This window comes from Labeo rohita, chromosome 19 (assembly GCF_022985175.1).
Source record: "Labeo rohita strain BAU-BD-2019 chromosome 19, IGBB_LRoh.1.0, whole genome shotgun sequence".
Taxonomy (NCBI): domain Eukaryota; kingdom Metazoa; phylum Chordata; class Actinopteri; order Cypriniformes; family Cyprinidae; genus Labeo; species Labeo rohita.
In genome coordinates this window covers 12,906,433-12,929,097 of record NC_066887.1, presented here as the reverse complement: position 1 = coordinate 12,929,097, position 22,665 = coordinate 12,906,433, and the positions used below count along the sequence as shown (strand labels likewise).

The 22,665-nt window shown below is 35.3% G+C and overlaps 1 protein-coding gene across 6 annotated transcripts in view; it reads left to right on the top strand.

Annotated features, from left to right (window-relative positions):
* The window catches only part of elmo1 (engulfment and cell motility 1 (ced-12 homolog, C. elegans)), a 125,894-nt gene that overhangs the window by 44,973 nt on the left and 58,256 nt on the right, over positions 1-22,665 (top strand). For 4 of the 6 annotated variants that reach the window (XM_051136373.1, XM_051136374.1, XM_051136376.1 and 1 more), the window contains 9 exons: positions 1,574-1,705; positions 3,416-3,456; positions 8,781-8,853; positions 8,946-8,996; positions 10,916-11,085; positions 16,899-16,934; positions 19,770-19,869; positions 21,143-21,294; positions 21,662-21,740. In XM_051136373.1, the coding sequence (XP_050992330.1) occupies positions 1,628-1,705; positions 3,416-3,456; positions 8,781-8,853; positions 8,946-8,996; positions 10,916-11,085; positions 16,899-16,934; positions 19,770-19,869; positions 21,143-21,294; positions 21,662-21,740 (780 nt within the window). In that variant the 5' untranslated portion in view covers positions 1,574-1,627. The remainder of the gene's footprint in view (positions 1-1,573; positions 1,706-3,415; positions 3,457-8,780; positions 8,854-8,945; positions 8,997-10,915; positions 11,086-16,898; positions 16,935-19,769; positions 19,870-21,142; positions 21,295-21,661; positions 21,741-22,665) is intronic. The other 2 variants (XM_051136378.1, XM_051136375.1) reach the window with 1 other exon arrangement.

The following is a 22,665-nucleotide window of genomic DNA, read 5'->3' as shown; positions in this document are numbered from 1 at the left end:
ACTGTTGATTTTGAAGAAACTTGCAAATAGACTTTAGTGCTGTAGATATAATTTATTGTATAACGTTTATTTAAAGGAGAACTATTATGCCCCTTTTTACAAGATGTAATATAAGTCTCAGGTGTCCCAGAATGTGTCTGAGACGTTTCAGCTAAAAATACCCCACAAATCATTTGTTATATCATTTTGAAAATGCCTATTTTGAGTGGAAGCAGAAACCGTTTTCATGCATGTCTCTTTAAATGCAAATGAGCTGCTGCTCCCCGCCCCCTTTTCCTGAATAGGGCTGTGCCTTTACAGCTCCTACCTCAGATATTCTGCCAAAAACCATCTGTTTGGTTTTGATTATCATGTCTATTGTGCTGAAATCACGTTTTCAAACCATATTAGTTTAAACGTCTGATACACTGTACGGTTTTCTAAAAGCACACATCCGAAGCACACGCACAGAAAGCGGCTGTCACACGGCACAACTACTAAACTAAGTTCTCTTTCATGTCTTATTGTGCTTAAACTGTCAAATACACACAAGTTTATGTTAAAAAAAAAAAGTCATATTTCGATTCAGTGAAGATAAACAACAGGGAGCGGTAATATTATAATAAGATCCCCTTCTTATGTCACTGGGGGAGCGAAATCTGAGCAGCTCATTTTTTTTTTCACATGCTTGCAGAGAAAGACTTGGCTTACGAAAACAAAATGACTAAGTTGTCATTTTTCACGTTTTCTGTGTTAGTACATGCACAGGGGACCCGATTGCAGTACTTAAACATGTAAAAGTCAGATTTTCATGACGTGTTTCCTTTAAATGGAATTTTAATAGCACATTGAGCTGAATATGTGCTGTATACATTGTCTGATGGCAGTTGATTTGAGTAGTTTTAGTTTAAAAGCAAAGTTCAGCCATGAATAAAGAAGTGATTAAAAGATAGACAAGTATGTAGATCTTACTGAAATAATTAAAATGTCCCAGTATCAGATGTCACCACGGAGGAATGTTCTTGTACAGAGTGAATCTTGCAGTGACACTACACCAGTCAAAGCTTTGCATTCTTTAAAATTCATTTTCAAGGTTTTCCAGAGGAATTCCTCAGTGTTGGCTTTAGCACATTGGCAGCAAATTATCTAGTGACAGAAAGAGCTCTCTGTTCTGACCTCAAGGTCAAATGTGCTTTCGATCCAAATATTTGATGTTCGTTCAGTTGTTGTAACGGATAACTAAGAGGTAAACAGTAAGAAAGATACCTATAGAGCATATAGACAGAATGGTATTACACAGCATTCTGACCCTGCATAGACACCAAACGCAACTGACACATTCAAGGCCCAGAAAGGTAGTAAGGACTATTTAAAATAATCCATGTGACATCAGAGGTTCAAACGTAATGTTATAAAGCTATGAGAGTATTTATGTGTGCAAAGAAAACAAAAAATAATGTTTTTAATCAACAATTTCTTCTCTCCTGTGTCAGTCTTCGCCACACCTTCACGAGAGTGCCACGATGCATAAGACGTTTGATCAATTGAAATGCATAGCATAACCCTTGCTTTCTCCCTCTGTCTCCCTCTACAGGCTTGGATGAGAGCCAGGCAGCAGTGAGCGGCCACATCCTCCATCAGCGCAGCCATGCCGCCCCCAGCAGACATTGTGAAGGTGGCCATTGAGTGGCCGGGGGCCTTTCCCAAACTTATGGAGATTGACCAGGTCAGTGCCTATGGCTGACTTGATCTTCTGTATATGCATCTGCAGTTGAGGTCAAAAGTTTACATACACCTCGCAGAATCTGCAAAATGTTAATTATTTTACCAAAATAAGAGGGGTCATACAAAATGCATGTTATTTTTTTATTTAGTACTGACCTGAATACGATATTTCACATAAAAGTTGTTTACGAAAGTTGTAAAGTTAAAAGTTAAAAGTTGTAGTCCACAAGAGAAAATAATAGTTGAATTTATAAAAATGTTTTACATCCCCTTGTTTCTAGTTGTTCATGAGTTCATGCCTGCTGCTCCTCAGAAAAATCCTTCAGGTCCCCCATTTTTTGTTCAGCTTTTGAACCCTTTTCAACAATGACTGTATGATTTTGAGATCCATCTTTTCACACTGAGGACAACTGAGGGACTAAAGCAACTATTACAGAAGGTTCAAACACTCACTGATGCTCCAGATGGAAAAACAATGCAATAAGAGCTGGGAGTGTAAATTTTTGAACATAATGAAGATGTGTACATTTTTTTTTATTTTGCCTAAATATCATATTTTTCATTTAGTACTGCCCTACAGAAGCTACTTTTCATCATTTTAAAAGTTTTTAAATTCCTTGTTTTATTCCTTGTTTTTCCTTGTAATTATTATTATGATTATTTTACTTTCTTTTATGTAAAACGCTTTGAATAACCATTGTGTATGAAATGTGCTATATAAATAAACTTGCCTTGCTTTGTATATTGATAAACCAAAGAATTTGTGGTACCTGAAGGATTTTTCTGAAGAACAGCGGACAGTTTAACTGTTCAGGACAAACAAGGGACTTATAAACAACTTTAAATAAACAAAAAAACACAGGTGTGGATCATTCAGGTAACAACACAGTATTAAGAATCAAGCGTATGTAAACTTTTGAACAGGGTCATTTTTTTTATAAATTCAACTATTATTTTCTCTTGTGCACTATATGTAAATGTCTTTAATGTGAAATATCTTATTTAGGTCACTACTAAATAAAAAAAAACATCACATGCATTTTGTATGATACCTCCTATTTTGGTAAAATAATTAAGATTTAGCAGATTCTGCAAGGTGTATCTAAACTTTTGACATCAGCTGTACATGCATGTATATGTATCTTACAATAGCGCATGCTTGCTTTGTCTCCCGAAGATGTAAATTCTGTTAGTATTTACCAATCTCCATGTTGTTCTAAAGTCGTTTCTTGACATAAAATGACTTTTAATGAGCACAGCTGTTAATATCTGAAAATTCAACACCAAAAGGAGACCCTTAAGTCCTTTAATAATTATGTGCTTCACAGAAAAATAAGTAATGTGGGTTTGGAACAACATGGTGAATAAATAATGACTTGCTTTTCCTCTTTGGCTGAACTATTCCGTTAACTTTGGAGAGAGAAGGCCCTACAGCGTCTGACTGATGAAGACAGTGCTATAAAAACTTTTGAGACAAACCTCGCATAAATCACCCTGAAGTTCTTTATTCATCATTCATCCTTATTCTGAAATTCTTTATTCGTTCTTTGTTGCTATTGACTTGACTCAACCAAACGTTTGATCAAAAGTTGTACAAACTAATGTCAGTGCAGCAGCATTATTTTGTGTAAAGAATGTTTAGCATCTGTAAAGAAAATGAGCTCGAAGAATACAGGAAAAACTTTTGTTATTGTTCTTTTGTTTTCTGCAGAAAAAGCCTCTCTCAGCCATCATTAAAGAAGTCTGTGATGGGTAAGTAACAAGCATTTTTTGAATGAATTTCCATTCGTGTAATTGTTGCAGGGGGTTATATAAATGTGTGTGTATATAATAAACAGGGATTTAACGGTATTATCAATATTGTGGTATCGTGATAGCAAAACTGTCTCTATCTTTGTGGTCACATGACGATATGAAACGATAAGTCTTCTGGGCACAAAGTGTAGTTTTTTTTAATATATTTGAACTTCTTATTCTAACACAAAAGGTCTTTAAAGTTGTGTTTTGGGCCATTATGCTTTGGCACAATATCTGTCAAACAAACTAAAATCAAAAGCACAATATGGCTTAATCCCTTCATTATGTTTTCGTTTTAAAGAGAAATGCGCACTTCGTTCAGGCGATCAGCTCGTCATCCAGTGTTTTCCATGCCTCAGAACAGCTCAGTTCACAGTGAATGCAGTGAACTCCATTACTGCATGTGCTGTGAGTTTAGTGTGCACCTGGGAATGCAACGGCAACCAGTTAAGCCTTATTTTTGTGGCAGACGCTTAGAGCATTTCTGTGGAGTGAATTTTGTGCCAATATTCATCAAACAAATTCAGCGTTTTGCAAATAAACACAATCTGCTTTGCAACTTTCAAACAAACACAAAGTGAATTGCAAATACAAAACTCTATCTGAGAGAAAATGCAGAAGTATGGACAAATATATGTATTGTGTACATACTGTGAGACTCGGTTGCTGTTTTATGAGGATGCTTGATTTTCTCACAAATGCGTGCAGGCAGATTTTCTCACAAATGCAGTTGAGCAACTTCCCCCAAAAACAGCAGATGGCGCTGTCGGTCAATTTACGCTAGTCTCCTGTAGGGTTGGGTACCGAAACCTGGTGCCAATACGGTATGTACCGGACCGAATCAGAACGTGAATTTCGGTGCCTCATTTCGGTGCCACTTAAATGCCTGAACTGTCGATTGAAATATTTGTCTTCTGGTGCTATGACACGGATGTAAAAGCATTGATTCATCAACATGCATGATCGCTAGTTAAATTTAAGTACTGCATTCATGGGGTGTCAGAATGATCAGAAAATTTATTTACTGAATGAGAAAACTCACATGAACGTCGGAAAGCTTTGATGATAGAAATCCAAGACATCTTTGTAGTTACTATCCATTTTCACATTTCGATTTAAAAGCACAAATCGTCTGGAAATGAGACCATCCGAGAAGCGCGTGAATGCTGCAACTATCGTTACACTTGCTCTGACTGCAGCAGGTGGTTTGCCATTAGCTTAGCTAGCTACATTAAACGCGTCTAACTTAAAATGCCAAAAACTAAACATTCTAAAGTGTGGCTATATTTCACGAGAAATGATTCAGACACTGCGACGTGCAGCAAATGTTTTACAGCAGTTGCGTGTGAAGGGGAAAACACGTCAAACCTAATGAAACATTTGATGGTATGTGGAATAAACTTGAAAGCAGAGGGATGCGCCGTGTTTGACAGTTTGCAAACATCAGTTGGATAGGTGTTGTATTTTGCCAGAGACGGCAAATATGTGATGCGATCTAGGAAAACCCAACACAAATTTTACCTTTTTTAGGTTTTGACACCATATGAAAGCTGAGTTCAGGCCCCTTTCCAAAACTTTTATTTTTTACATAACCTACGTTATGGCTATCTTAAATTGGCTGATAGCGCTGATTTTCAGTAATGGGATTTTGAGAAAAACGGCTTTAAAGTGAGACGGCTTCTGCATCATTAGACAAACAGACTAACGTTTGTTTTCCGTTGATCACCCATTTTATGTTTAGTAAATAATGCAGCCTACCTTGTAGTAAAAGCGAGCGCAGCGCAACTGTTCGCGCACTGTGCATAAAACAGACTGTCATCGGACGACTCCTCTTTAGTAACTTCATCATCCGATCCTTCATCTCTGGATGTGAAATAGCCCGTAACATCATTTAGGGCACTGACATCACCAAAACTGAGCAGATTGAGACGAGTAAGATCGGTTAAGTGAGCAGCTGCAGTATTTTAGACAGCGTTGTTGTGCTCCACCATCTCACGATATTAAAATAAATAAATAAATAAATACATAAATAAATAAATAACTTTGCTTGCCGTACTTTACACAGGACTGGTGGAGAATGTGAACTGATACGCCTTTACTAAATATGTTACGTGGTTTATTTTGATAGGTTAACTATTTTTGTGGTGTTAAGGGAAAGCACCTCCGCAGCGTGTTCTTAACAAGACAGTCATTTCTGCTTGTTGCAATAAATGTCTATTTTTCTGCACTAAAAAGTGAATTTCGAAGAGATATTTTCAGAGATGATAGACAAGATGTTATAGAATAATAATTTAATGAAAAACGATTTTCCTGAAAACGTCCCACCGCGACATCCGACGGGTTTTCCCAGATCTCATCACATATAGTCATATTTCTGCAAAAGAATTGCTGAAATTTTAAGCTGTTAAATTATTGTAGTTGGGTTAGGTGGCTTAGGTTTTATTGTTGTTGCATTTTGCATTGACTTAGTAATGTATAGTAGTACTACTTTTTTTTTTTTTTTTTTTTTTTAATACATTGTTCAATTTAAACTTTTTTGTCCAATAAAAATATATTCTTGTGTCATCCACCACTTTGTGGCTTTTTTAAAAGTATCGGTTCAGGCACCGTTTTAGCACCGGTACCATTTTAAAAGTATCGATTTGGCACTGGTATCGAAAAAACCCCAAACGATACCCAACCCTAGTCTCCTGAGACCCGAAACACCCATTTAACTTTTCAGGGAATACAGCAGACTTAGTCTTACTATATCTAAAATGAACCATTGAGATGTTTTCACAAAGTGACCCTATTCTACAATGTCAGTGACATAGCTAAACATTTAACTATGCAGTCTTTCCCTATAAAAACTGATTAATTCTTCGTACTTCTTATCCTCGGTTGGAGTGCGGGATAGATGTTGATAGAATTTGTCAACATTCAAAACAACGCAGGAGTATAATAACAGTCGAGTCTCAGGAGACTACTGTGAATGGACCGACAGCGCCATCTGCTGTTTTCTAGAAAAAGGAAATTGCTCAGTTGCATTTGTGAGAAAATCTGCCTGCACCATTTATGAGAAAATCAAAGCAAGTTTCCACATAAAAAGGCAACAGTTGTAACACACAATACATATATTTGTCTATACCACTGCATTTTCTCTCAAATAGAGTTATTTGTGAATCACTTTGTGTTTGTTTGAAAGCTGCGTTTTATTCTTTGTAAAGCAGACTGTGTTTATTTGCAAGACCCTGGATTAGTTTGATGAATATTGGCACAAAATTCACTCCATAGATTTCACTAGATTTGTAGGGAGACACATGTTTGTAACGCTGTTTTCACTGAAGCTGGTGTTTTCTGTCAAAATAAAATCTCTACTGTTGTTTCCGTCAAAATAAAATCTTAAAAGTGCAGTATGAATTGCTGACAGCTAGCGGTTTAAATGGGTAACGTTACTGCAATCCAAATTCAAAACATCTCTTTCAAGTGTAGAAATAAGAAGCATTGTAATTTCCTTACTCTAATGTAAAGCAAAAATAATATACCTATGAAATATGCATTCTCATTTATTTTACAGTGCAATTGTTTTACAATATATGGCTGTTCCTCTCGTAGGAGTAACAGTAATACAAAATGTTTGTTGTTATTATTATATTCTAAGTTTTCTTAGTTAAGAACGTGGATTGAAGCTCTTAATATTGAACTTCCAAAGTGCATTAGATAGAACAATTTAACTTTAAAATGTACAAATATTCACCCCCCACATGTCTTCATTTGTCTTGTTTTATTTTTTTAATACATCGCAATAATCGTGGAACCCCCTTGAAACCCGATTGGGCTACTTTTGAGCTAGTAGCAATTGAGTGGGTTTTGTTGTGAAAACTTGGCAACCCTGCTCAAATAAATTTCAGATTTGTTTATTTATTTATAAGGACAACACACATTAATCAACATTTCTTTAAATGTGCCAGTGTTAGCCAACAGTTAGTAAAATACTAATAAAATAATCCAAACACTGAAAACGTACATTTAGCCGCCAGATAGCAAGCAAAGGACATGGAACATGTTAGCAGCGGATTAATTAATAGCAACATTAGTAGTAAAATAAACAGTAAGATTTATAGATTAAAAATGATCACATGTCTGTATTCTTAAAAGCCAGGCTTTAAGACTGTTGGTACAATGGTACGATTTCTTAATTCAATTGGAAGTGCATTCCACAACTGAGAGGCTCTTACAGAAAAGCATGATTGGCTAAAGGAGGTGGACCCGAAAGCTCAGTGTGATGCTTAATAAAGTAGTGTTTATAAATGCAGCACTGCTCTGTTTACAGGAGTAACCACTGTATTTCTGCTTTTAAGTACCATCATTGTTCAGACCAATTATATTTAACATAAATAGCCATTTATTAGGCCAAAATGTGAGGTTTATTATTATATACAATGTCAAAACTTGAATTATTTGAACTGGAAAGTTGTTTAAGTAGTTTTTACAGTTCTAAATTTTACAGTTTAGGATATTACCGTTGACGTTTTTTCAAAAGAATGTTGCAACCGTTAACAACATGTTGCTTTATTCTCATATAAAAAAATCTTCCAAAATGATTTTGACTGTTGATTCCAAGAAATTTGCCCCAACCCCCATCACCTACTTACCAATGCTGATTGTTTTTGTTACACAGCAACTAGAGCTGCACGATTATTCGTTAACAGATCACAATCTTGATTCAAACACCCACGGGATCTCATTTGCCACTGACACAGATAGAGCGGTTATCATGTTTAGGTATAAAACAGCTTTACAAACAGTCTTTTCAACCACACAGTATTATTTCTGTCTTATTATTCATAAGATCACAAATACTGGGATGAAAGTTTTTAGTTTGGATATAAACACTGATGTCTATGGTAGCGATTCGCAATTTGCGTTTCACATAACGTTTGTGTTTATTACATTGTCTTGCCACCAGGTGGCGATAAGCAACTGTTAAAAATGTATTTGTCATGGAATCATTCTTTGTTTAAAAACATTGATTCATCCAGTAATGAAACGATGAAGTGTTTGAGTAAGTCGTTGAATCATTCATTCAAACCATTTTTTCAAAATTGGTCCCTTAGATTAATATTTTGTCACAGCCTTCTAAACCGCGTGCTGTTTTTCTTAGTTCGGAATTGTGGGGGAATCGTGATCTTTATTTGAGACAAAAAAAAAAAAAAATCATGATTCTCAATCTATGCAGAATGGTGCAGCTCCAACAGCAACACACATCACTGAATTTTGTTTGGATTTTCTTTCATTAGGTGGAACTTGCCAAACCCTGAAACCTATGCTCTGCAGAATGCTGACTCAACCAACTTCTACATCACCGAAAAGGTTAAATGCAAAAAAAGCTGTATTGCAAAACTCAATAATTTAAAAAATACCTCATACCAGTGCATAACAATTCCTCTTTTCCTTTTTCACAGAATCGCAACAACATCAAAAACGGCTCCATTCTGCGGCTTACTACGTCAGCTGTGAGTAGCACTTTTGAGTTTCTATATGTATTTTTGGTCTCTCTAAAGGCTTTATCAGCAGGAGGGACCTGCCTTTATCCTCTGAAGCCCTGCCCCGTCCAGCTGGGGCCGGTAATCCTTCAGATGTGAGGGGTGATAGGTTACATTACCAAATCTTCCTAAAGTGTCAGCAGCTGAGAAACATTCATGCGTGACCTGTCAAGGCGTAAATGTGTCAAGCTGTCATTATTTTCTTTCTGATGGTTAGAGATTGCCTCTTTGTTATAAAAATGTATTGTCGTTTTGAAGCCGCGTTATGTTAGAATGGCTATTTCATTCAGAAACTGCTGTTCATATGACCCATCTGAATTTGCGGCTTGGGAATGATGATGATATTTAAAGCTGATGTCTGTGACATTTGAAACCGTCCCCTCTAGCATAATGACAACAATGACTGTTTCTCTTCCTGTGATGTTCTGCACCAGCCACCACTGATAGTTAACAGTCATCAGTGCTCGGTACTGTTTCAGTAGAAGAAAGCAATTCTGTAGTGTTCATGATGATGAATCATATATTTAAAATGCTGTGTTAGGTTACATTAGTGAAATCAAGGTGCTTTTTTCGGAGTGAGCAAAGCAAATTTAGTGTGAAGAGAAGAGAGATGGAATTTAATCTAATGCAGTTATCATTTGTAAACAAATTCTGCTTTTATTTGTCATTTAAATTAGATAATTAAAAAATAATATAAGTTGTTGTTGAATGTGGCCAGAAAAGATTATCACTGATTACTGAAAACTTAACATAGTTATTACAGTTAAATTCAACTATAATCATTAAAAAAAACATCTTACTTGAAATAAAGTAAACTTAAACTGAAATGAAATATAAATTTCATTTAATTTTTATTTAATTTATTTTATTTGGTAGTTGCTAAAGCAGTGTTTCCCATGTTCATTAAGTTTAATGTGATGTACTAAAATAACTATAACTAAAACTGACATTAAAAAAAAAAAAACGATATATATTTTTTATTAATATTCATGCGATCAAAACGATTAATTGTGATTAATCGCATCCAAAATAAAATTGTTTACGTGCTGTGTATATTTACACAAACATACATGTATATATTTAAGAAATATTTACACATATATATGTATTCATATTCATGATTTATATTATATATAAATATAAATGTATATATTGCATATATTTTTTCAATATATAGATGTATGTGTTTATATATATATATATATATATATATATATATATAATACACGCACACAGCACATGCACATATTTTATGTAAACAAACGTTTTGGATTGATTGATTTGATTGATTGACTGATTGATGATTAATATATATATATATATATATATATATATATATATATATATATATGTATGTGTGTATGTATATGTGTGTGTGTGTGTACATATATATATATATATATATATATATATATATATATGTATATGTATATGTATATGTATGTATATGTATGTGTGTGTGTGTGTATATATATTAAAGAAATATTTGTAAAAATATATTAAAATAAAAACTTATACAATACTCAAATGCAATCATCTTAGTGTAATATAAATGTGTCTTAAGTGTCCACTGCAAATGCAGAAATTTATACTAAATTAACTAGATTTTCATTTTATTTGGATGTAACTTGGAAAAGTTTATACTTAGTCATCTGCATTTAAATGATATATGAAAAATGGATAAATGCAGTATGTAAAAACTATTAACTGACACACTGGTATGATTAATACTCTCTAATGAGGGAATGATTGTGGATTCAGCGAGGCAGTAATTTAGAGACGCGCCGTCTCACCTTCTTCCTTGAGTTGTATGACTAAAAGGCCTGACCTCCTACATGACGATCTGTCACCCTCTCATTAACACGCCTTTTCTGTGGCCATGGTAACAGGCCCAGATGGCCCAGCAGCTGCACGAGCGCATCCAGTCGTCCAGCATGGACATGAAGCTGGACGCTCTGAAGGATCTGGCCAGCTCTTCACGAGACATCACCTTTGCTCAGGAGTTCATCAACCTCGACGGCATCTCGCTGCTCACACAGATGGTCGAGAGTGGCACAGAGTAAGTAACTGTGTTTGTTCCTCTGGCTGTCTTTCCTCCTATCTCTTTGTTTACATTACAGTGCTCTTGATATTCACTCATTTGTGTGTCCTCTTAGCGGGGCTTAAGCAATTCAAATCCGAATAAAAACACAACCAGTGACTTGCGCTGCACAATATATTGAAGCCTATTCAGATTTCTCAGTGACTTTCAATAGGAGTTTTCGCATCTCAATAAACCAAACTTGTAGATTAACCTAATCTACCATTGGAAAGTTTATATATATATTTGTGTTTGCTGGCAGAGCTCGACCTCCTCATGGGACCATCCGAGTTGAAAAAGCGCCAGCTCAGCAGATAGTCTATCTCTACTTTAACCTTCAGCTGAGCTGATTTATATATATATATATATATATATATATATATATATATATATATATATATATATATATATATATATATATATATATAACTTTTTCCCTTGCAAATTGTGAGTTTACATCGCAACTTTTTTTTCCTCAGAATTGTGAGATATAAACTTGCATTTCTAACTTTTTTCGTTTAAAGTCAGAATTGCATGATATATACTCGTAATTCTGACTGTTTTTTTTCTCAATTGATACAAACTTGCATTTCTGATTTTTTTTTTTCTCAAAATTGCAAGATGTGAACTCACAATTCTGATTTTTTTTTTCTCAGATATGTGAAATATAAACTTGCAATTCTGAGAAATAAGAGAATTCAGAAATCAGAATTACATGATATAAACAATATACAGTTTACAATATACAATAAACAATATATAATGTTTTTCTAAGAACTGTGAGTATATATCTCGCAATTGTGAATTTTTTTTTTTTCTTTCCTCTTTTTTTCCTCAGTATTGTGAGTCTATATCTTGCAATTCTGACTTTATGACGCCTTATTAAGTCAAAATTGTGAGAAATAAACTCATAGTTCTGAGAACTTCAGTCTTTTTTCCCCTCTAAGTTGGACTTTATAACTCACAATTTATAACTGAGAAAAAAAGTCAGAATTGCAAGAAAAAAATCAGAATTGCAAGATACAAACTTGCAGTTGCGAGAAAAAGTCAGAATTGTGACTTTGTATCTCGCAATTCTGATTTTATTTCCCAGAATTGCAACTGTTTCTAATAATTGCAACTTTATTTCTCGGAATTGTTAGTTTATATCTCACAATTCGGACTTTATAACACACAGTTGCCAGTTTCTGTCTCACAGTTTTAAGAAAAAAATGTCAGAATTTTGAGATGTAAACTCAGGTTTGAGAAAAGTAGTCAAGAGAAGATGAAAAGTCACAAATACCTTTTTTAATTTTTAATTTCAGTGGCAGAAATGGGTTTCCATAGGTTACAGAATATTCCTATGTACATAAATGCTGTTCTTTTAAACTTTTTTTTACAGAAAGAATCCTGAAAATATGTTTCTACAAAAAATAGTAAGCAGCCCAACTGTTTTTGACATTGGTAATAAGAAATCAGCATATTCAAATGATTTCTAAAGGATCATGTGACACTGAAAACTGAAGTAACTTCTTAACGGTAGTGTAGTATTCTCAGTTACTCTGCACATACCTGAATGAAAACAGTAGACAGGCTGATTGAAAATGTTCATTCTCTGCCAGCAGGAGGCGCTTTTGAAGCGGCAGAAATAGCGTAAATAAAGCAGCCCTGCACTCATGTCCTTAAACACAACATGCTCACATAAACAACACTGAGGCACTTTGTTGTATTGTGTTGTTTTGAGACCAGCATTATGTTGTGTCTGAGAGCATATGCTGTTGTGTTTGATCACACTTGATGTGTTTGAAGCCACAGTCTTGTTGTTTTAAAACAGCACATGTTGTGATTGAGGACACTTTGTAGTTTTTTTTGATGCTGGAATCACAACACAAACAATGCACCTTCCAAAACAACACAACTCAATCACATCAGAGATGCAGCATCCAAATAAACTCCAGATATTTTATATCAGACACGCGTTTATTAATAATAAATGAAGTGTAAACAATTCACTCCCTCCTCCAGTCTCCTCGGTGATATAAAGCAGCCGCATGGCCTGACCATCTCAGTTGAAGGTTAAAACGGAGATAGACTATCTGCTGAGCTGGCGCTTTTTCAACTCATATACGGACGGTCCCATGAGGAGGCCAAGCTCTGCCAGCAGACACAAACCGCCTTAGTGGAGAGACAGAGTACAGAAACATGGAGGGAGAAAACTGGGACTGGAGAAATACATTTAGAGGCTGAATAGAGAATAATAATGCATTAAAGAAACACAAAGGAGGCTGCAGTATATACACTTTCAGGACAGCTAGAGAGAAGAAATTGTTTGAGGAAAGACAAGGTTGTCTATCAAACTGAATATTTCTTCTGGAACAGATTTAGTTTTCTGTTACATGCTAACCTAATTATGCTTGTCCTTTCTTCATTTGTCAAGGTCGTACTACTCCGATGGCTCTTTTCACACTTCACATAGTTGTGGAAGACTATTTATCTGAATTGCCTGATACATTCATTTTCTTGCATGAGCAGACTTGATTTCCCTTTGGTGCTTCGCCGGTTGAGTGAAATTAGGCAGCCGTTGGGATGTTGGTTTTACTTCACTGAATCAATAGCTGCGTTTTTACTTATCGGAGCTCTGCACCGCCAGCCGAGGTGTTTCAACATTTCGTTACGCTGGAGAGCTGACCATGGAAATCATTTCCATGAGTATGTTTTATATAAAGCAGCTCTGTGTCAACAGCTCCTGACCTCAAAGAGCCTATGTGTGGGTTTCTATGCAGTCCTTTCATACCGTTAAGAATCCAAGTGGACACGCACATGCACACAAATACACACTGTCTCACATTCTTGCCGTGAATTCCTGTTAGCCACTGACCAGGCGATGATTATTCAAAAGACTTAAGCATGACGGCACTCTTGAGGGTATGGAGCGAGTACTCTGACATCATGGGGCATGAATGTTGCCGGCTGGAGGGTTAAAGAGTTAGTGGTTTAGTAGCTCCCTCTACTGGTCTTGTGCTACTGTAGCACTCTGGTTGAGGTTGGTGATAACATTTGAAGGGATAGTTCAACCAAAAATGAAAATTCGGTCATTAATTACTCATCTGCATGTCTTTCCAAACCCGTAAGACCTTCGTTCATCTTCAGAACACAAATTAGGATATTTTTGATGAAATCCAAGAGCTTTCTGACCCTACATAGACAGACAAAGATATTAGTTCATGGACCATAGTCTAGTCTAACGCAAGTTATGCAAAAAAAAAAAAAAAAGATAATCGCTGAAGCTATAAAAATTAATAGTTTTTACATTGTATCTGCACTGTGGTGTTTATGATGAGGGAATTTGTGAACATGCGCAATCAACACAGCTCCTGTGTTTTCAGCGCTGACTAATCTGAGTCAGTGCATTCCTAAATTCAGCAGGAACGTCTTTGATTTTATGACTTAAGGCTCAGCGTTGCACAAAACTGTGTGTAAAAGCAATCTGATGCAGTGTGAGCGAATCTAAATGTAATTTCGCTAAATTACACTTTTCATTCATTTTCACATTTCATTTTAATTGAGACAGCTGTAATAAGTCGCTTAATTGACCGTTCTGAGACAGCTTGATTGACAGGCAATTGAACCAATCGTAACGTTGCATCCGCCATTCTGTCCGACAAACAAATCAGACAGGAGAGTAGATTAGTTCACTTCCAGGTCAAAAATATACAGATAATGTACTCACCCTCTTGTCATCCAAGATGTTCATGTCTTTCTTTCTTCCGACGTAAAGAAATTGTTTTTTGAGGAAAACATTTCAGGAATTATCTCCGTATAGTGGACTTATATGGTGCCCCAAGTTTAAACTACAAAGATGTTAAATGCAGCTTCAAAGGACTCTAAATGATCCCAGCCGAGGAAGAAGGCACTTATCTAAAAAAAAAAAAAAAAAAAATTACAGTTTATATACTTTTTTTTTTTTTAACCTCAAATGCTTGTCTTGTCTAGCTCTGCGTGAACACTGTGTATACCGGGTCATGACAGTTTTTTTCTCCTCCAACTTTAAAATCATCCAACATCGCTGTTTTACCTTTTTTTTTTTTTTTTTTTTTTTTTTTTAAGGGTGTTTGATTCTCCTTGCGTGTTCACTTTGTAAACACTGGGTCTGTACTTCTGCAGTGATGTAGGATGATTTTGAAGTTGGAGGAGAAAATGAGATGGGAGTTTTTCGACCTACCTTAACTGTATTGACCCGGAATGCACAGAGTTCACGCAGAGCTAGACAAGATGAGCATTTGAGGTAAAAAGTATATAAATTGTCAATTAAAAAAAAAAAGATAACTGATTGTTTCGCTAGGTAAGACCCTTCTTCCTCGGCTCGGATAGTTTAGAACCCTTTGAAGCTCCATTTTAACTGCATTTTGGAAACTCGCAGACATTGTAGAAGTCCACTATATGGAGAAAAATCAGGAAATTTTGCCTCAAAAAAACATAATTACTTTATGACTGAAAAAAAAAAGACGAACATCTTGGACGACAAGGGGGTGAGTAAATTATCTGTGAATTTTTGTTCTAGAGCTAAACTTCTCCTTTAAACTTGAAATACTGTGTATATTGATGGTTTAAATAAAATACATTTTAATGTTCATTCCTGTTTTTTAAGTAAAAAAGAAAAGACTATCGGTTCACGTGTAGATTGATCTAATATGGTAATACAGTGATCTGTCGCGACACATTAAAGAACCACAAAATGGTATTTATTGTTTGAATTTCTTAAATTGCCTTGTTTCATACCAGAAGTAACCTGCTCTGGTTGTCTATTGGCGTGTTGTCAGTTTCCTCTTTGCTCCACGATGCACTTTTTACTGCGAGAGAACATGATGTGTAGTGTGAGAGCGGCATTGTTTGTCGGACATAGAAACAGTAACTAAGGAGGGCGGGTTTAGGCAAGGGGTCAGTTGTGCGGGGGCATTTTTGGCCCCTTTGTCTTGAATTTATGAACAAATTTCATTTTTGTTCATTTCGGTGGCATTTTTGCCACAAGCCCTGGTGCAAACAATCCTGATTATGTCTACACTTTCAATTTCAATACACCAACAGCCCATTTAATCTGTAAACCAAATTACACTCTCAGAAGAAAAGCTGTTTGCTGTACCAAAAAAGCTTATAAGTGCCTCAGAGGTACATATTAATACTTAAAATGTACGTGTTAGTACCTAAAAGCTACATATTTGTAGCTTTTTCTTTTTTTCTGAGAGTGTATGGTCACAGATGTAACCTTTGAGATTAAATAGGTTTTTAAAAAAGTACAGTGCAAGTCATTGGGCCAGAAATGATACAGCAAACAGGCAATGCGCCTCAGCTTTAAAAACCAAACATGATGAGTCATATCTGTGTATTATAGCCCTGCTGACAGGACCATGAGAGGAAACAAGAGCCGTGTTTGAATCGTAAATGAATGCAATATAATACACGATGATTTGTAATGGATACTTTTGGTAATCCTTCACACTTGCTCATAACCACCACAGGGAGTTAAGCACATGTTGTGCATTAAATGCGTGTAAAGGCAGTGTGTGCGTGTTTGCAGTCTTCTCCCAGTGTTTTGCTTTGCATGCTTTGTGTCTGTCAGAAAGTGTTTTTTTGATGTTCAGCTGTGTTTTTCTCTCAGCTCACGCTTCACTGGATATTTAAGATGTACTGTATTTTGCACTGGGTTTTCCACAGATTTTCCTAATGTGTTTGTCATAATGGGTTCATAAAGGAATATTTGGACCCTGACTGTGTGTATCTGTCTCCCTGACGTCAAAGTTTTTAAATCTTTTCAGACGGTATCAGAAACTGCAGAAGATAATGAAGCCCTGGTAAGCCCCTCCCCTCGAGCTGGACCCCTGTCCCCCCCTGTCACTTACCCTCTAATCTCCGGGCCGAGTCTCTGCATGATCGGGCTCTGGCCTCAGTGCTCAAAACCAATCAAAGCGATGGGAACACTTGGCAACTGCTGCAGTCACTACCATTTTTCTGATGATTTGATGGTTTTATTTGGATGTTTTTTCCATGTAACCAAATCATCTTTCTTTCTTTTGCATGTGGTATTGGGCAACATCGGTGCTTTAGGGGGAGCTTTGCACTAACCTTTGGGAAACTTTTTTTTTTTTTTCCCTTCATTCATCAACAAGATTATGTGTTCATATTTCCATATGATTGTAACATCCACCATTCCTCCTAAAGTTGATCGAAACACTGCTTGTTGCTTAAATTCCTGTTGCCCAGGAGCTCTCTAAAATGAAACCAGTGACCTCAGCTAAACTCTGGTTGCATTTCATGTACATTACATTGAGTCAACACTAAATATCCCTTTGTGAGATTTCATCATCTCTCAATGTCACCGTGTTGATTATTTATAGGGTTTTGCCCAATTCCAGCTGCAAATACTTCCTGCTCCCAGTGGTACATTTATGAATTGCTGTTCAAACTAATGTCTTTATATTATTAGGTCTAACTTACGCTGTATTAACTCCCTGCTGCCCTCAAATACTTAACACTAATCTCAATGCAGGCAACTTTATTACATTTTTTTTCTGTTTCATATTTAGGGCTCTGCCTTTTATGTTGTTACTTTAAAAATGTTATTTATTGTATTTGTTTTTGTAACTTAAGTCTTCTTGGCCTGATTTTTTTTTTTCTCCTCAAGCTGTGTTTTTTTGTTATGTTGTAAGTTTTATTTTTCATTACACTTGTATTTTAATAAGAAGTACTGAAAAGGCATGAACTGAGGTATTTTTGACAATAGGGGGCAGTGTTATTCATTTTAAAGTCCAAATTTGAAAGTAGAAATCTGTGGCACATACTGAGGATTTTGTAAATTAGTTTTTATAGACACTAATTGATTTAAAAAGAGGTCTGATTTACTCAAAACACTGAAGTAATTAAGTCCCTGTCTTATTACTTCAAGGAATATTTGAGGTTTAATACGCTATTATCGACTTCATCAGTTACATGGGTTGTACGATAGTAATTTTGCCCAATAGAGATCCTTTTTTTTTTTTTTTCCTTTTTCTAAAATTGAGGTACAAAATTATTTTTTATGCAACAGCATGCTACAGATGATGTTTACAGAAGTTAATACAAATATGAAATTAAATTCTGTCATCATTTACTTACTCTCATGTTGTTCCAAAAGTATATGACTTTTTTTTGGAGAACATAAAAAGAGATATTTGACAGTTTTCTTACGGTTAGCTAAAACAACAAGTAATAAAAATATTATTAATTGAAAATATTAATTGAAATAAATATTATTATTAATTGAAAGAAAAAGTACTAAAAATACTAAAATTACTTTAACTATCACTGAAATTAAAGCAAATAAAATCTCTATAGAAATATTTAAAAAAGACCAAACACTAATAAAAATGCCCAAAGCACCAAAAAAGCATTGATTTGTTAAGAAAGTATTCACAAAAACTAAGTAAATAAATAATGCTAAAATTGCACCTCTGCACTACATGTAAATTGAAAGTATATGTAAAGTATTTATATAAAATATATTTAGATTTAGATTACTTCTTTCAGTAGGTTAGTTATGTGTAGGTTTATGTAACAAATAAGTACAAAAAGTACTAAAATTACTATAACTAACACTGAAAATAAGCTAAAATAAAATACGTTGAAATATTAATATAACTTACACTGAAATAAACTGAAATAAAATAAGTTAAAGTACTAAAATTACTATAACTAACACTGAAAATAAGCTAAAATAAAATATGTTGAAGTATTAATATAACTAACACTGAAATGAACTGAAATAAATAAGTTGAAGTACTAACATTACTGTAACTAACATTAAAATTTAAAAAATAAAGCAAATGAAAGCTGCATTGAAATATTTGAAAAGACAGGAAATTATATATATTATATATATGTACGCGGACACACACACACACACACACACACACACACACACGGTAAAGTAAATAATTAATGCTAAAATTGCACCTCTGCAAATTTGTACTACTGCACTATGTGTAAATCCAAACTGTATGTAATTTTTTTTTTTTTTTTTTTTTATATATAAAGTATTTTTAATATTTAGATTACTTCTACTATCTGTCACACACAGTCACAAAGTTCCTACAGTAATTATGTGTAGGTTTATGTAGCATCGTAGTCCTGTGAGGCATAACAATTAATTTCTTTGTATTTCTCTAAATATAGTGGAATGGCAATAAAACTCACTTGACTTGATTCATTAATACTTTTCCACAAAAGAAAGACAGTCATACAGGTTTGGAGCAACATGAAGGAGTAAATTATTACTAGATGCTCATTTTTGGGCAGATTATCTCTTTAAGTTGTATTTAACCTAAATATTCCTTTGAAGACTAACGTATTTTGTTGTATGTTCAGTCATCATAACTGTACTGTCCCAAAACAAACTGCTGCATGATACCACTGATCATTTCTGCCAGTGTAATTCCACTGCTGCTCCTGCTGCCAAACTCTCTGGCATTCACTGCTCTTCTGAAGGACAGGAACATCAGCTGGACTGACTCCATGTCCTCCTGTTCTTCAGCTGCACCAGCACTTGATTCTTCTCGCTCACTATCGCTCTGTAAAAGCTGAGGCTTGGCTGTTCTTTCAGTGCAGGTGAGCGGTAGAGACGTGGCTAGTGGCTGTTGTCTTGTCTTTTTTAGCTTTGGTGACCTGCTCTCCTTCACACTGACGGCCTTTGTGGAGCTCATGGACCATGGCATTGTCTCCTGGGACACCTTTTCTGTGGCCTTCATCAAGAAAGTGAGTCTACATGGGTATCAGCGGAGGTCTTTCCAGAAGTTGCTGGCACTTTTTATGAATAGAATATCAAAGAGATTACTGCAGGGAGGATTTGTTTTTGTAGGCGAACTTGGACTCTATCACCTTGCTTCCCCCATTTGATTCTTATATCTATCTTGCAGAATCTGCAAAATTATTAATGATTTCATAAAATAAGAATGAGCATACAAAATGCATGTTATTTTTTTTTATTTCGTTCTGAATTGAATAAGATATTTCTCAAGAGATAGTCCACAAGAGAAAATAATAGTTGAATTTATAAAAATGACCCTGTTCAAAAGTTTACATACACTTGATTCTTAATACTATGTTGTTACCTAAATGATCCACAGCTGTCTTTTTTATTGTTTTTGTTTAGTGATAGTTGTTCATGAGTCCCTTGTTTGTCAATTAAACAATTAAACTGCCTGCTGTTCTTCAGAAAAATCCTTCAGGCCCCACAGATTCTTTGTTTTTCTGCATTTTTGTGTAATTTAACCCTTTCCAGCAATGATTGTATGATTTTTAGATCCATCTTTTCACTCTGAGGACAACTGATGGACTCATGTGCAACTATTACAGAAGGTTCAAACGCTCACTGATGCTCCAGAAGCAAAAACAATGCATTAAGAGGGTGAAAACTTTTGAACAGAATGAAGATGTATACATTTTTCATATTTTGTTTAAATATCATATATATATATTTAAATTTAGTACTGCCCTTCAGAAGCTGCAGAAGATACTTACATGTTTCCCAGAAGACAAAATATGTTAAATTTACCCTGATCTTTAAATTTAAAAAGTTTTCACCCTCAGACTCTTAATGCATTGGGTTTCCCTTCTGAAGCATCAGTGAGCATTTGAACCTTCTGTAATAGTTGCATATGAGTCCCTCAGTTGTCCTCAGTGTGAAAAAAAGTTGAAAAACCAAAGAATTTGTGGGACCTGAAGGTTTTTTCTGAAGAACAGCGAGAAGTTTAACTGTTCAGGATAAACAAGAGACTCATGAACAACTATCACTAAACATAAACAAAACAACAGCTGTGGATAATTCAGGTAACAGCACAGTATTAACAATCACGTGTATGTAAACTTTTGAACAGGGTCATATTTAGAAATTCAACTAAATTCAACAACTAAAATTTGTATATTCATCATGATAATATTCAAAAATGAATTTTTAAGTCTAAATAGAGTTAGCAGAAGTTAAAAGCTAAGCGTAGGCTACAAACAACACCTGTCACTTCATTTTCAGATTGCCAGTTATGTGTGTAAATCTGCCATGGACACTGCTGTACTCCAGAGGTCTCTAGCCATCCTGGAATCAATGGTGCTCAACAGTCAAGATCTCTACCAGAAGGTGGCTCAAGAAATCACTATTGGCCAGCTCATCCCCCATCTCCAAGGGTATGGATAATTGATAGCTCTTTGGTATTGCGGTCATCAAATTCAGATTATATAAAGGAAAAGTTGAGCCAAAAATTAAAAATGTAGTCCATTTATACATATGGCATTTTAAACTCATATTCCTTTTCATTTTTTGTGGAACACAACTATAATGAATTTTAAAGAATGTTCATGCTGCTTTTCTCAATATAATGAAAGCAGTTAGTGACTGTCAAAATCTGAAAATTACAAAAATGCACCACGTTAGTGTACCATATAGCCAGTGAGTGTGTACATTGTACACAATGTCAGTTTTTAGTGAACTATACCTTTAATTGCCACTCTTAGTTTTTGTTTTGTTCTCTCTCTCTCTCTCCTTTGGGAACAGGACGGATCAGGACATTCAGACTTACACCATCGCAGTGATTAATGCGTTGTTCCTCAAAGCCCCTGAGGAGAAGAGACAGGTACAGCACACACACAAACCCATTTTCTGTTTTTATTTTTTTTTATTTTTTTCCATTTGTTTGTTGTTGTCTGGACTAAATAATGACACTGTCTTCATCAGGGAAGACGTGAGAAAATGTCAAGTGAATCACTTCCATGTTTGTCTAAATTTTTGTTCTAACAAGCTGTGACTGTCAACAGCATCACACAACATTTTAGTCGTTCAGGATACTCTGTCCATTTGTGCAGCATTACAATCCTAGGATTTAGGACAGTTTAAGATGTTCTGTTTGTGAAAACTTATGCAAATATGTTGCTTAATTCGGCATAATTTTGTATTTTGTACCTGTATCAGTATCTATTTGTGTCGTTGTAAACGTGCAATGTGTGAGTTTTTCAGCTCAGATCATTTCCTTTCATCCTCCACCCATATTAAATGCCTGTTTTTCTTGATAGCAAATTGAGTGTATAGCTTAATATAACATAAATGATGTCTTGTACTGAAATATGTAGTAGAAAACCTGTGGGCGGGCGCCATTATTTTGAATGGTTGCACTACTGACGCTATCTGTTGCTATTTTTACCACAACACAACTCAAAAAACACAACTTGGCAAATAAATTCCTGAGACAATGACACATTAGTATGCCACAGCTACTGAAAAAGCTTACAAATGGCAGAGACAAGAAACACTAGATGCCATCCTGGCAGGATATAAACATGCTGACGTTTGCCATGACGCCGCAGCCACTGAAGGAGTTTCTCAGCATGAGTTTCACTTGTTATCCAAGGATTTTTAGACTCCTTGTGGGAAAAATCGATGGTACGGCATTTGGTTTAAGCTTACGCTTATATCCATCACCACCTGTACGCTCTTTCAGTAGCTGTGGTCTACTAAAAACCTCAAAGGCATCAGGGCTAAAGTGGAGAGAACAAAGACGCAGG